The sequence below is a fragment of the Diplodia seriata genome (genome assembly GCF_021436955.1).
Source record: "Diplodia seriata strain FDS-637 chromosome Unknown scaffold_7, whole genome shotgun sequence".
Lineage (NCBI taxonomy): Eukaryota > Fungi > Ascomycota > Dothideomycetes > Botryosphaeriales > Botryosphaeriaceae > Diplodia > Diplodia seriata.
In genome coordinates, this window is record NW_027117314.1 from 884499 (window position 1) to 897772 (window position 13274).

General features: G+C 60.0%; 5 protein-coding genes across 5 annotated transcripts; 2 read left to right on the forward strand and 3 right to left on the reverse strand.

The window, feature by feature from the left end:
• Nucleotides 1-2388: 2388 nt before the first annotated feature.
• On the forward strand, nucleotides 2389-3756 carry SLS55_007036 (uncharacterized protein; the record flags this gene model as incomplete). Its single annotated transcript, XM_066778461.1, has 3 exons — nucleotides 2389-3291; nucleotides 3354-3514; nucleotides 3684-3756. The coding sequence occupies 3 exons, from the start codon at nucleotides 2389-2391 to the stop codon at nucleotides 3754-3756; spliced, it is 1137 nt and encodes a 378-aa protein (XP_066630898.1).
• Nucleotides 3757-5100: 1344 nt separating this feature from the next.
• On the reverse strand, nucleotides 5101-6852 carry SLS55_007037 (uncharacterized protein; the record flags this gene model as incomplete). The annotated part of the gene is made up of 1 exon (XM_066778462.1): nucleotides 5101-6852. The coding sequence occupies one exon, from the start codon at nucleotides 6850-6852 to the stop codon at nucleotides 5101-5103; it is 1752 nt and encodes a 583-aa protein (XP_066630899.1).
• Nucleotides 6853-7368: 516 nt separating this feature from the next.
• On the reverse strand, nucleotides 7369-8271 carry SLS55_007038 (uncharacterized protein; the record flags this gene model as incomplete). The annotated part of the gene is made up of 1 exon (XM_066778463.1): nucleotides 7369-8271. One exon carries the CDS (start codon nucleotides 8269-8271, stop codon nucleotides 7369-7371), a length of 903 nt encoding a protein of 300 aa, XP_066630900.1.
• Nucleotides 8272-8781: 510 nt separating this feature from the next.
• SDH2 (succinate dehydrogenase complex, subunit B) lies at nucleotides 8782-9842 on the forward strand (the record flags this gene model as incomplete). Its single annotated transcript, XM_066778464.1, has 3 exons — nucleotides 8782-8824; nucleotides 8935-9279; nucleotides 9367-9842. The coding sequence occupies 3 exons, from the start codon at nucleotides 8782-8784 to the stop codon at nucleotides 9840-9842; spliced, it is 864 nt and encodes a 287-aa protein (XP_066630901.1).
• A 1952-nt stretch (nucleotides 9843-11794) lies between these two features.
• SLS55_007040 (uncharacterized protein) lies at nucleotides 11795-12187 on the reverse strand (the record flags this gene model as incomplete). The annotated part of the gene is made up of 1 exon (XM_066778465.1): nucleotides 11795-12187. One exon carries the CDS (start codon nucleotides 12185-12187, stop codon nucleotides 11795-11797), a length of 393 nt encoding a protein of 130 aa, XP_066630902.1.
• Nucleotides 12188-13274: the final 1087 nt, after the last annotated feature.

A 13274-nucleotide genomic window follows, 5' to 3' on the forward strand; every position in this document is an offset into this window, starting at 1 on the left:
CCATTAATCTTGCAACAGCCAACCGCGGATAGGTGCTGCTGGACCCGGGGATCTGGACGTGGTGGCAAGCCGCGGGGAGGATTGGGCAGGAGGCGCTTAGCAGAGGCGTCCAAGTCGGGCGAGACATGTTGGGCTGCGTCAAGCATCAGCGGCGGCGTGCCGCTCCCGCATGGGCGCCGCGTGCGAGGCCATTGGCGTTCGTGAGCCGCAAAAGGGTCGAGCCGTGCCTACAGCAGCTGACCGGCTGGCCGGTTGCCAGAAAAAGATCAGCCTGGCGGCGCTGGTTGGCGGGGGGCCCTGGGCAGCGTCATTGTTGACGGCCACGTAGCGGCGCATGAGAGGGACAGCAACACCGGCTGGACGTGTTGGGCCCGGGTGACGGACGCAAGGTTCGACATAAAAGCCGCGCCGGGCCAGGCCAGGGGCGCGCGCAGCAACCGGCAACCTTGTCCATTCTGCTCCAGCCTTACTCGGTCGTGCCGCGCAGGGTTCTGAAACGCAACCCGCTGTTGTACGGCGCACGCACAGCCGGCCAGAGCCAAAACAAAAGGACGGCACCGCCCTCGTCGACGCTCTGCACCGACCTCTGCGCCGCCTCGCCCCGTCCGCCTCTCAATGTTCTGCTACACCAACGACCGCAACTACATCTTCCTACGCAGACCCCGAAGGCCCGTCCGAGCGCCCTGAGCACCTCCGCCGACCTAGCGACCGTTGATCGCCCGCCCATTCTCCAGATCTCCGCGCTGCGGGAGTTGCTTGAGCAACCCGAGCACGTTCTTCTCCCTGCCCCGACGGCGAGCACAGGGCAGCCTCACCACCACCGCGTGGCATCGCATCGCAGCGCATCGCAGGTACGTGTTGTCGCCGAGGCTGGACGGAGAGCGCACGCCGGCTGGCCCCCGCCGGGCCAAGCGCGGGTCACGTTCGTGCCCGAGGGGCTGCAGCCCAATGCGCATCATCGTTTTTTGACCGGTCACGTACGCCGTGCTGACTAGCAGACTGCAGTAGTGCGGCTACGGAAGCCTGATCCTGCGCTCGCGGACGTCAGGCTCACAGCGCCCAGAGGCACGCAAGGATCCGCATTCCTTACTTATCGCCGCCTACGCCCAGTCGCCATTCCTAGGCGACGAGCGCGCCAGAAGAGATTGCGACGGCCGCAGCGCCAGCAGCACCAACGAGCGCGCGCTGCTGCCTCAGAATCCCGGCTGCCCCAGCGCCCTCATCGAATCACCTTCAGCCTTACCGACGCCTGCGACACGCCAACCCCTCGCGCCCCTCATCCCTTTGCTTCCTTTGCAGCCCGCGCCTCCTCGCCGCTGAGCACCGTCGCCGGCGTTTGCTGCTGTTTACCAACACGCCGGCCGCCGGGAGCTAAGAAAGCCGCCCACCCCGCCCCAACCTCGCTGCACCCACCTCTCCACTCGTGGGCCCCTCTCGACTTTCTCTGGTAGAAAGGCTCCGAGTGAGGTGATCCCTGACTACAACCGTCTCCATGCCGTAAGTCCTCTCTCCCCGCTCGCGCGCACCCGCACGTCGCAATCTCAGCGCATCACACGCTACGCCTCGCGTTGCGCTAGCAACACCATGCTAACGTCGCGTCCGGGCCAAAGGGTATCAAACATCCACATCATCCACTCCTCGGGTTCCGAGCACCACCCCTCGTCCGACGAAGAATTCGTCGGCGCTGGCGTCCCTCTAAGCGACTCGAACGCCGGCAGCCACGACGACACCGACGAATCCTTGGGCAACTCTGGAGAAGACTGGGTTGAAGTCGACGAGGACGAGCTTGACCCTTCCGACTCGGCCTCCCGCCCGCGCCCGACCAGACACAGCAGCAGCAGGCACCGCATCCACCCAGAGCCGCGCCCGACCAGCCATCGCCGTTCCCGCTCTCACGCCGCCCCCGTGCAGGAGCCGCCCCGGCGTCACCGCGCCAGAGCATTTCCAAGGGAAGACTACTCAAGAGAGCGGAGCGAGCACAGTGCACATCGTCGTCGGCCACCGCCCGGCGACATAGACGAGCTGGAGTACCCACCGGACGATTATCCGGGTTACCCCCGCAACCCGCATCCCGGACATCACAACCAATGGTCACACATTCCACCCAGCGTGACTTCGGGCTATGCTCCGAGCATGATGTCCGGCTTTCAGAACCCTTATGGCGCTGGCATGGACAGGGCGCTGGTCCCCATGGCGCCCGTGGCGCCTGATCCGTATGGCTTTCAGGCGAACCCTTTCGCACCCAACCACCATCCATATTCCCAGAACCAAAGCATGGTCGGTGCTGGCTTCTATGACCATCCACAGGGACCACGTCCTGGGATGGGGCGTCAACGGTACTCCGTTGGAGGCATGCCAGGCCAGCCTCCTGTTCATCCTACTGGCAGCATGACGCCTTACTACACTGGATACGATCACCATTATGGCATGCCACCACCGATGCCGCCTTATGGCTACCCTCCGGCACAGTACCGCCGCTCGCCAGACCAGTCGCCTGATCCAATGAGCCGACCACACAAGCATGCGCCGTCCAAAGCACCCTCACCACCAGCTCCAGCTCCGGTGCCACCACCGCCTCCCGTTGTTGCTGGTCCGCCGCCGCCACCGGCACCACCGCCTGCTCCATTGCCTCCCCCGGAGCCCACGCCTGCGGAGATCGAGGCCATGGCTCGTGCCGCTGAGCAAGCGGATCGTCTCAAGAAACTAGAAGAACTCCTTATGCAGCAGGCCCAAGCGCGGGCGGATAAGGAAGCCGCCAAGAAGAAGGCAGTCGAGGACGCTGCCGCCGCTGCTGCCGAGGCCAAGAAGGCAGCTGAGGAAGACAAGTTAGCGAAGCTGCATGATCTTTTGGTTGCTCAGCGCGATGAGCAGAAGGCTCGCGATGAGGCCATAGCCGCAGCCCGCGCCTCAGAAAAGGCCGAAGCTGATGCAAAGGCTGCCAAAGATGCAGCAGAGAAGCAGAAGGCAGCTGAAGACGCAGCTAAGCTGCTGGCTGCAGCGAAAAAGGCGAGAGAGGAGGCTGAAACAAAGGCTGCAGAAGAGGCGAAGGCAGCAAAGGAAGCACACGAAAAGGCGCTGGCCGAGGCTGCCGCGGCTGCAGAGGAGTTGAAGAAGGCTAAGGAAGAGGCGGAAAAGAAGGCTGAAGAGGAGGCCAAGGCCAAAGAAGAAGCTGAGAAGAAGGCAGCAGCAGCTGCCGCTCCTCCACCGGTGGAGAAACAGGCGCCTATCAAATTCAAAGATGCCGTTGGCCGGAAGTTCAGCTTCCCATGGCATATATGTTGCACGTGGAAGGTACGTGCATCACTGTTCGACGTTACTGACTGGCTTAGCCTCGTATGCTGACGTTGTCGTAGGGCATGGAAGAGCTCATTAAGCAGGCCTTCCTCCACGTAGATGTCATTGGCCAGCACGTACACGACGGGCACTACGACCTCGTGGGGCCCGACGGAGAGATTATCCTGCCTCAGGTCTGGGAGACTATGGTCCAGCCTGACTGGACGATCACGATGCACATGTGGCCTATGGAAGAGCCTCCCGCACCGAAGTCCCCTCCACCTATGCCACCGCCACCACCAATGATGCCTCCTATGGATATGCCTTGGACAGGTCTCAATATGCCCCATCGCCAGCCGTCAAGGGGGAAGTCGCGAGCCGGCAAGATAGGAGAGGTTCCAATGGGCAAGAAGCATCGACCTGGTCCCCCACCCGGCGCATTCAGATTTGAGCCCGGAGGACCTGGAGGACCTGCAGACATGATGCCCCCACCGCCACCACCACCGCCACCGCCCCCGATCGATGTGATGGGCCGTGGGCCACCCACACCTATGGTTGAAATCATCTCTGCGCCTGGGCCGGGGCCAGGACCAAAGCCGCCGAAGGCTGCAAAGCCGAAGGCTCAGCCAAACGTTGGATTCCTCCGTTGGACTGCGGGTGGCGCGGTCCGGCCGGCGGGAAAAGGGGCAAAAAAACCTGAGAGCCCTACTGGCGGCGGTGGCTCGGCTTCCACGGCAGCATCGGCGCACAATGGGCATCCGCAGCATGGCAACAACGCGGATGCCGGGTGCGTGGTGATGTAAAGCCGATTTCTTCTGTTCCAACGGAAGCCGGATTCTTCACCCTTCGCATGACAGTGGGTGGCTTTCTGGAGGCATGAGTTTTACTTCTCCTGTACGGGAGTTTTTGCATGTCCTCGGGGGCTTGTGTGTTGTTTTAAAAAGCTCTTCTCTGGAGCGGCAGTCTCGGAGTTGACCGCACCGCACGCGCCGGTTTTTCTTTTTCGGGTTTCTATTCTTTTGGAGCAAAGCGAGAGACTTTGGCTTGGGAACGATTGGAACGGATTTATGATGTCTACGAAGGCGATGATGGCTTGTGATACTCCAATGATATTCAGGGTTTTTATAGTACTAGGTAGTCTTCGATTCAGGGAAAAGTTTCAAAAGAGTTTCTTCAGCTAGTCAGGAGATGGCTACAGTTGTGTCTCTACGGTGAATAGTGAGTGTAACGCTAGTGCCAGCATTTGTCTCTTACAAAGACGTTACAGCTACGGTTTTGGCACTCTATGAAGAGCGGTATGCTATTTTAAAGGTTTCCCCGTTTCGGTTAGCGTCTTTCCGCTAAGGTTTCCTCTAGGAGTAGTAAGAAGTAGGTTTAGCATGGGCTTCCTACGGAACTGAGGGTGGCGAAAAGCAAGTTTCAAAGGGACCGGGCCACGGGCCGAGCGCCGAGCCAAGACAAAGAAGAAGTTAAGGTTAAAGTAGATCACAGCGGGTTGCAGGTTGATTGAGCCTCCCCGCATCTGTCACGTTACGCCCTACTTACATGGGTAGTGAAACTCCCATGCTTGTATGTTTCAAATCCCGCACCTGCATTTGCATATCCGCTTCAACTGAACACATAGAAGAACGGTAGCGTTCTTATAGAATGGTCAATCACATGTCCTTTTGAAACCCCTTCATGGGGCGGCGCCCGTGTGCCTCGTCCATCTATCCTCTCGTTCGCATAATTTATTTTTCGCATGTCCATTCCATGCCGAGTTCCAGTAAACGAATCCAAGGGATTCGGCGTCCGATGCCGACGTCGTCCCGCTCCCCCGTCTGGGTCTCAGCAACCGCCACAGCTCGACTTGATACTCCCCAAGGCCGCCCCCGACGGCGTCGTACCGTCACCATCTCCACCGCCACCGCCACTTTTCCGGCAATAGCAGGAAGCTGTGACGGGCACATCAGCGACCGCGAGAGCCAGCCGCAGCTGCTGCTCGACGATCTTGCGCGTGGTCCGATCGCTGCCACCCAGCCGGGAGAGGCACTCGTGGTAGCCGTGCAGGGCCCAGACGTTGTTCGGGTGCTGGCGGGCGCGCGGGAGGGTGTCGTCGAAGCCGAGGTCGGCGGCGTAGGCCTGGGCGGCTTCTTCGACGCGGCCTTGCTCGAGGAGGAGCGCGGCGAGGGCGTGGCGGGTGGGCTGCATCCAGGCCCACGGCTCGGCGTAGTTGAGGGCGTCGTCGAGGTCGACCGACCTCCGCAGGTGCGCGAACGCCTCGTCGTAGTTGCCCTTGCGGTACTCTAGCTCGCCGTCGAGCATGGCCTTGGCGATGGCTAGGATGTCGCTGCAGCGATTGGGGTACTCCATGCGCGTGTCGGGCACGCGCTCCACTGCGGCGTGTAGGCGCGTTCGTTCCTCGTCCGCGCGGGCGACGTCGCCGGTGACGGCCCATGCAATGCCCTTGGCATAGTGGGTCATGGCGGTCGTGACGCAGTAGAGCTGCGGGTCGTCGGGCAGCGGCAGGGCGAGTATGTCTTCCCAGCGGCCGAAGCGGACGAGCACGTGCAGCCGCGTGGATAGGAAGGCCTCGAGCCAGTCGGCCATGGGCGGCGAGTCAACGCTGAGCAGGCCGGTGGGCAGGTGATCTTCCATCTTGGCGACGGTCTCGAGGGCGATACGCGACTGGCCGTTGAACATGGCGGCGTAGACGAGCGAGTGGTAGTCGTGCAGCCGGTACAGTGTGTAGAAGTTCATGCCGCCCTCGCGCGCGTGGTACTTCTCATCGGCGACGGCGGCGGCGGCGTTGCTGGCAATGGCGCGCCGGTAGTCTCCAATAAGGATGTCGAGATGGGAGGGCATGTGGCGGAGGTGGCCAGCATCCGGGATGAGGTCGCGCAGCCGGTCCGCCACGGCGACGCCCAGCTCCGGCGTGCGCGACATCTCAATCATGTGGATGTACATGTGCAGCAGGCCTGGGTGCTCGTGGGCCTGCTGCTCGTGCTCCGCCAGCGCGCAGTCCAGCACCCTCTTCGCCTCCACCGCACGCGAACCCGGCATCGGCTCGCCGGTGCGCAGGTCCCAGAGCTCCCACGGCGTGATGTTCATCAGCGCATCGGCGTACAGCGTCACGGCGTCCAGGTCATCTGGAAACTGGCGATACATGGCTTCCATGGCGTCGGCGTAGGCCCTGTTGTATCTCGCGTAGTCCTTGTCCGCGACGTCCTTTGGGTTTCGGAACTGGATCGCATGGGCGAGGGCCTGTTCGAAGGGTGTCGCTTTCGAGGCGTACTCTTGTGCCTTCTGCACCGCATCGTGGACTCGCCTCAGGCTTGTTTCCAGGTCCTTCTCGTCGAACAGTTCCCAGGGTTTGTTGTAGTTGGGCCCCAGCGCGTATGCCAGCCCCCAGTATCCCATGGTGCAATCCGGATCATTCTCGATGACATTCTCGAAGCAGCGTGCCGCCTCTTCGTGATTGAAGCCATAGCACCATACCAATCCGCGATCAAACCATTTCTGGGCAGCGCCACTCCGGGTAGTGACCTCCCTGTGGAAGGACCCGAGGTCGTAGTAGTTGGTGTCCCCAGTCGAGCCCATGGTCTAGCGGCGGGGAGAAAGCGGGGATGTAAAAGTGGCGGCGAGGTCGGAACATGAGCTGCCGGTCTGGCGACATTGCACTGTCGTGTCGCGTCACACCATCCGAGTCAGGCTTTGCGTTAGTTTATCTGCTTCATGACTTGACAGATTCATTCCTATTGGATGATCGTGGCACGCATAAGCGCCGACCGGTTTCGACTGAAATGCGTCAGCCTTTTAGGGCGATGTGGGCATATGCTTGTCGGCTCGGGGGTTGTCAATACTGTACAGACATAAGTATCTGTGAGAAGGAGGTGGGTGGGCTCAACTCTTTCGTGACCCGCTGTGTATAGCTGGATTGAGCAGGAGACATGCACTTTTGGCCGCTCCAATCCTACATGCTCGATTGTGACGGGGTAAAACACGGGAAAGCATTCAGGCAGGAGACAGCTTGATTGAGAGATGAGACAAACTTATGCAATCAGTGGAGGTAGGTTCCGTCGACATAGTACGAGGACTTACCTCCAAGTGGGAAGATCAGAAGTACGAGCTCAAAGAAAGTGCAACCTCTTGAAGGTTCTTGGCCCAGTACACACGGACGGCACTGTCATCCGCAGGTGGCATCTCGGCCAATAACTTGATCCTGTGCTGCTCCACGCCTATCCTCTCCAATGCCTCGGCCAATTCTTTCTGCCCACTGCTAGGATCCTCATCACGAACACAGATTCCTACATCGGCAACCAACAAAGCCTCGAGGTCGGTGGCGCTATCACCAACATACACAACGAGCTCTTCTCCGCCATACTTGATGGGAGTAGGCATGTTGGCGGATTTGTCCGCGCTTGTCCGGATGGCACCTGTCTCGCCGCCCGTGGCCTCGTCCCGTCCGTTGAGCAGGCCAGAAGAACCGGCTGAGTGCTGGAGGCCGGCGATCTCGTTTGCTGCAATGGATACGCGCTCAACCGCGGCCTGCAAATCAGAGTCGTTTGCAGCAGCAGCGCGCAGGCACTCGCGGATGAAGGCGGCACTCCAGTTGACGCTCAGGATCGAGGTCTTCTGGCCTTGGGCGAGCAAGGACGACCATCCGTCCCGAAGGGTGAGCTCGCCGCTCTGGATTGCCTGGACGGCACCGTCTTTGATGGCGGCAGCGGTCACGCCCTTGAACAGGCCGGCATCCTCGACGCGCTGGACGCTGAGAGAGTCGACGGTAGCCAAACTCGCGAGCCATGCCTTCTCGTCGGCGATGGTGGTGCGCTGGCTCTTGCTGGGCGTGTACGACGACTCGTGCGAGGAAAAGTCGTCAAGGTAAGCTTTTACGATGTCTTCCCAGGTGGTGGCGCTGCTGCGAGCGCAGATCCTGCCCAGAAAGTGCAGAGTGTCCTTGTGGGTTGTGGTGCCGTCCCAATCAAGGACCAGGTGGATGGGGGGCACGGATGCCATTGTGTGGGCGAGCTGCGGGCGGAGCGGCGAGAAGGGCCGGGCGAGGAGTGAGCGAGTGGCGATGGAGCAATTGCACAAAGCCGGGGTGAGGGCCCAGAGGGTTCGACGCAGCAGCATTGCTGGAGCGTCGGCCGTGTCTCGCTTCCGAAAAGTACTCGTGCCCGCCCGAAGAAGCCGACGGGGGTGGAACTGTAACAAACGGCCGTTCGGGGCAAGCTTAGGCTTGGTATGCCGCTAGACCCGATACGTGCAGCCCGCAGCCAATGGCCTGCCGGGCCGGCTCCCACCGCTCACCCGCGGCACATGATACCGCTGGCTTCGGAATCGAATACATCACCGGTAGCGGCGCGGCCAATCAGCGGCCGCGTTTAATAAGCCCGGATCCCGCTTCCCTCGGCTGTCACAACGACGTGCTTCATCCGTCACGGCCAACTTCGAGCACGACCTCGACACCTCCGCTGCTTGTATCACCCCTCGTCTCCGGTCCGAGCGAGCATCTCGCAACTCACCATGTCGACCACACGAGCATTGGCAAGGCTCTCCAGGAGCGCAAGTGAGTCGTCCACGCCCTGCCACACCCGCACCCGCTCCCGCATCCTCTCGCCCGCCCTTCCCCCACGCCACTGCCCACCACCGCGCGCACCTTTGCTGACCGTGCATCAGCCGCCGCCTCGAGGGCCCCCGTCACCTCGAATGTCTTCAAGCGCGGTATGGCCTCGGTAGTGCCCGAGTCGCAGACGGCGAACGTCGCCGAGCCCAAGCTGGACAAGGATGCGAAGATCAAGAAGTTCCACATCTACCGCTGGAACCCCGATGAGCCCACGGCGAAGCCGCGCATGCAGACCTACTCCCTCGACCTCAACAAGACCGGCCCCATGATGCTCGACGCCCTCATCCGCATCAAGAACGAAGTCGACCCTACCCTGACCTTCAGGCGCAGTTGTCGCGAGGGTATCTGCGGTAGCTGTGCCATGAACATCGACGGTGTCAACACCCTGGCGTGTCTCTGTACGTCTCCCGCATTGCGCGTGCGCAGTGTCCTGTGGCCATTGGCCGCCGTCTTCTGATGCACCGCTAACCTGCTTCGCCACCCAGGCCGCATCCCCACCGAGACCGAGAAGGAATCTCGCATCTACCCGCTGCCGCACACCTACGTCGTCAAGGATCTCGTCCCCGATCTCACCCAGTTCTACAAGCAATACCGCTCGATCAAGCCCTACCTCCAGCGCGACACTCCCCCGCCCGACGGACGCGAGAACAGGCAGTCCAAGGAGGAGCGCAAGAAGCTTGACGGTCTGTACGAGTGCATCCTGTGCGCCTGCTGCAGCACCTCCTGCCCCTCGTACTGGTGGAACTCGGAAGAGTACCTCGGCCCCGCCATTCTCATGCAGAGCTACCGCTGGATCGCCGACTCGCGTGACCAGAAGAAGGCGGAGCGTCAGGACCAGCTGAACAACAGCATGTCCCTCTACCGTTGCCACACCATTCTCAACTGCTCGAGGACCTGCCCCAAGGGACTGAACCCGGCTCTGGCGATTGCCGAAATCAAGAAGAGCATGGCTTTCACTTAAGCGGCCACTCGTTAATTCTGGTCGATGGGGCATGGAGGAAAATATCATTTGTGTAGATGCAGCAGCTGGGCATTCGACTGTGATTATAGGGCATTTGGAGACAAAGGGAGTTCTGAATATTTGCCGGTGTTTAGGCCTGACCGCCTGACTGACAAGTCGTCTTTGTTTTGAGACCAAGGAATATTATTTCATTTAGCTACGATGTATCGAACCATCAAGGCACCTATGCCGCGGCTAATGGTGAGAAAGATGATCTTACAAAGGAGCCAGCCAAATTTTGAATTCCTCATTATCCCCAGTATCTCACATGAAACATCCATGCACTACGTCCCAGACCAAACATTTGTTCGACATGCCGACCAACGACCGAATCGAATTTGGGTGCCTATAAACGCGCGGCATGAAAACATCGAAGTTTGATAGCCGGTCCGGGAAGAGTCATCGTCGAGTGGCAACAATAAGACATCGGACACCCGACGCACGCAACTTTCACGCGCGGGTCAATCGATATGCATGCACAATCAAGCTCCTCCTCCCTTCCGCGCCGTGACCGCGTCCGGATGCAGCTGGTCTCGAGGTTCTTGCTACACCTTTTTCTGCTCCGGCTGAACGACCCCAGCAGCCTACCCTTGTCTCTTATGCGAATCTCTGCCAACAAGGCAGGCGGTAAACGCACAAATCAGACGCGCGACCAGCCACGCCAGTCCCTCCACCCTCCTGGACCCGTTCTTCCATCGCCTCCATCCTCTTTCCATCGCCCTTCCATCGTCATTCCCGACCACGGGTACCGCTAGTATCCACCAGCGCCTCCTCCCCAGATTTCTGCCAGCTTGGTCCCCGGCTTACTATCCCTTGGTGGACCGGCTTTTTTTTCGCGCGTCGCGTGAGAAAGTCGGGGTAAAAGCCGCAGTGGACGGCCTAAGTACAGGAACTTCGGCAGTAATGCTCTTTACTAGGTGGTGGTGGTGGTGGCGTGTACCGATGGATGAGTTAGGGACGACAAAAGTCGCGAAGCCCGGGTTGGTGGGACAAACCCGTTCTATCGGGGACTTGGCTTTTCATCCCCAATCCTTAATTTTTTTTTTTGGCCTTTCCTTCGTTGCTCAGCCTGTTTTCGTGTGTTGAATATTGTTTTAGTTGCTTCCAGCGGTGAGCAAGAAGCCTTTTTTTTTTTTTCCGTCGCTGTTATCATGCTCAACCGCCGTTACGTCGCGCGTCTCCTTTGTCCGGCTCCTACCTACAGCGCATACCAATCTTGGTTGAATATCGCTGCCGGCGTACGTATGGTGAGGGGCCCTTGTCCCCATGCTGGGTTGGCTGCTAACGATTCGATCCTTCTATCATGCCCTGCGTAGGACGCTGCGGTTGAAGCGAATCACCACCGTGCATGGATGTGTATTTTATGACATGTATAGATTAACCCAGACGGAGGATTCCACTACCCACGTGATGAAGGTATAATATCTGTGAGACGTGTAGGTAGGCTTAATTCGGTTTTGCCACCCGCCCGTGTTTCGGTCCGGATGTTTCGTGTTGATCTATGTTACTTGTTTTGGAGACGAGATGCAGGTCGATACGGCTTGGTGTGGAGCTTATTTGGACGACGTGTTTGCTGCGGCCGAGGTGCGCAGGTGATAGTACGAAGAATATAGAGGCTCTACATGGAAGTGATTTTCCATCCTGCGAACTAGTGGAGACAGCAAGGACTTGGATCTGTCTGTTTAGTGACTCGACGCAGATCGGACTATTTAAGCATGAGACTTCATTGTTCCTTCCACTTTCCCTTCAAAAGCGGAATCAGCACAGTACATAGAGGGTAGCAGGTGTCAACTCAGAAGCAAGGAAAAGATAAAGCAAATGTCCCGCCCATACCAGAATTACGACCGCAATACCAACCGCCCACAGGCACAAAGGCTTTCGATACAGGCTGTCACGCCACTCCGCTGCTTCTCTCACTTCTTGATCTTCCCCAGCAGGTCTTTAGCCTTCTCCCCTAAGCCCCTCACGTCCTCCTGGCCATGTCCAGGACTCGCTCCCTCCCTGCCAACCGCGACCCCCTTCCCCTCGACCAACCTCTCCCTCTCCCCCTCGGGGCTCGCGCTCTTCTCCGTCGTCACGTTGGCGGCGCCACCACGGCCGAAGTGCTTGGGCCCCTCGTGGTCCCGGACGGCGCTAGGCGGGGCCTCGACGTCCTGAGCGGCACGCGCGATCTCCGGGTGCTGGGGGTCGTTGCGGGCCATGTTGCCGGTGCCGCCGCGGCCCGTCGTGTACAGGGCCGACTTGATCGTCGGCGTAACGAGGTCGCGCGGGTTGGACGACGACTCGCGGCGCGTAGTCTTAGCCATGTTGCCTGTGGACGCAAGAGCACAAAGGAAGATATCTGCGTTAGTCGCCGTGCGCTTTGCTTACATTGAGGGGGTGAAGAGGGTTTTTTGTGGAAAGAGGACATGCATGGCATCTGGGCTGCGCGAGGGAAAGCAATGGCCAGGAGTGGCTGTGTTCTGTCCCGCTCGTGCGGTTCATTGCTAGTGGGTGGTAATAGCATGCAGTATAGCTGCAGGTCATTGATTCTGTCCACAGTGGCTGAGCAGCGGGCACCGTGCGCAGTGCATCAATGCCGAGCTCGTATGCGTCTGCAGCCTTGCGCACACATGTACGTGCGATTGCGCAATATAGTCCCCGCGGCAGCCGAGGCAGAGGGGACAAAGGGGAAGGAGGGCAAAGGCTGGCGGAGGAAAAGGGAGAATATTGAAAGTGTAGTACCTGCGCCACCACGGCCGTGCGACGTGTTGCGTACATCGGAGCCTGTGCCGTCAGAGGCGGTGCGCGGGTCCAGAGCCATGGTGGTGGAGTGCGTTGCGAGTCCAGACGGCGAGGCAGGTATTCTGGCCGTAGGCGATTTGCGCAGCCTGTCCGAAGGGTCTGTCGCCCGCGCTAGAGTTGTTGAGCTTGGGCTTGGGGGTTGCGGGCGGAGGAGAGCAGCCTTTGTGGGCAGCGACGACGAATGCGGAAATCGCGAAGCAGCTCGTGCTCGAAACTCGCGTGTGCGTGGGTGAGTCAGTAGCGGCGATGCGACGACCCACGCGCTGTCGCAGGAAACAACGGAGAGAAAGGCCCAGCAACAGCGCCGCGGCAGAAACGACGGCTTTATGGCGAATGGAAGAGAGTGCGATTATACTCAGCGGCAGCGCCCGAGCGCTGGGCTGGCGCACATCATGCGGAGAGAAAATCTCGACTCCGCAGCATCGTCGCCGACGCACGAACGGGGCTGCGCGCCTGCTCCGGGGTGCCAAGCAGGCGGTTTGTACGGCCACGCGGGTGGAGGATGCAGAGCAGCCGCCTGCATTCGGGAATCCGTGACGTAAAAGTTTGCGGCTCGACAAGGGGCAGGCGTCGACCGCGCAACCCATGGGCTGGGCGTTTCATGGCGAG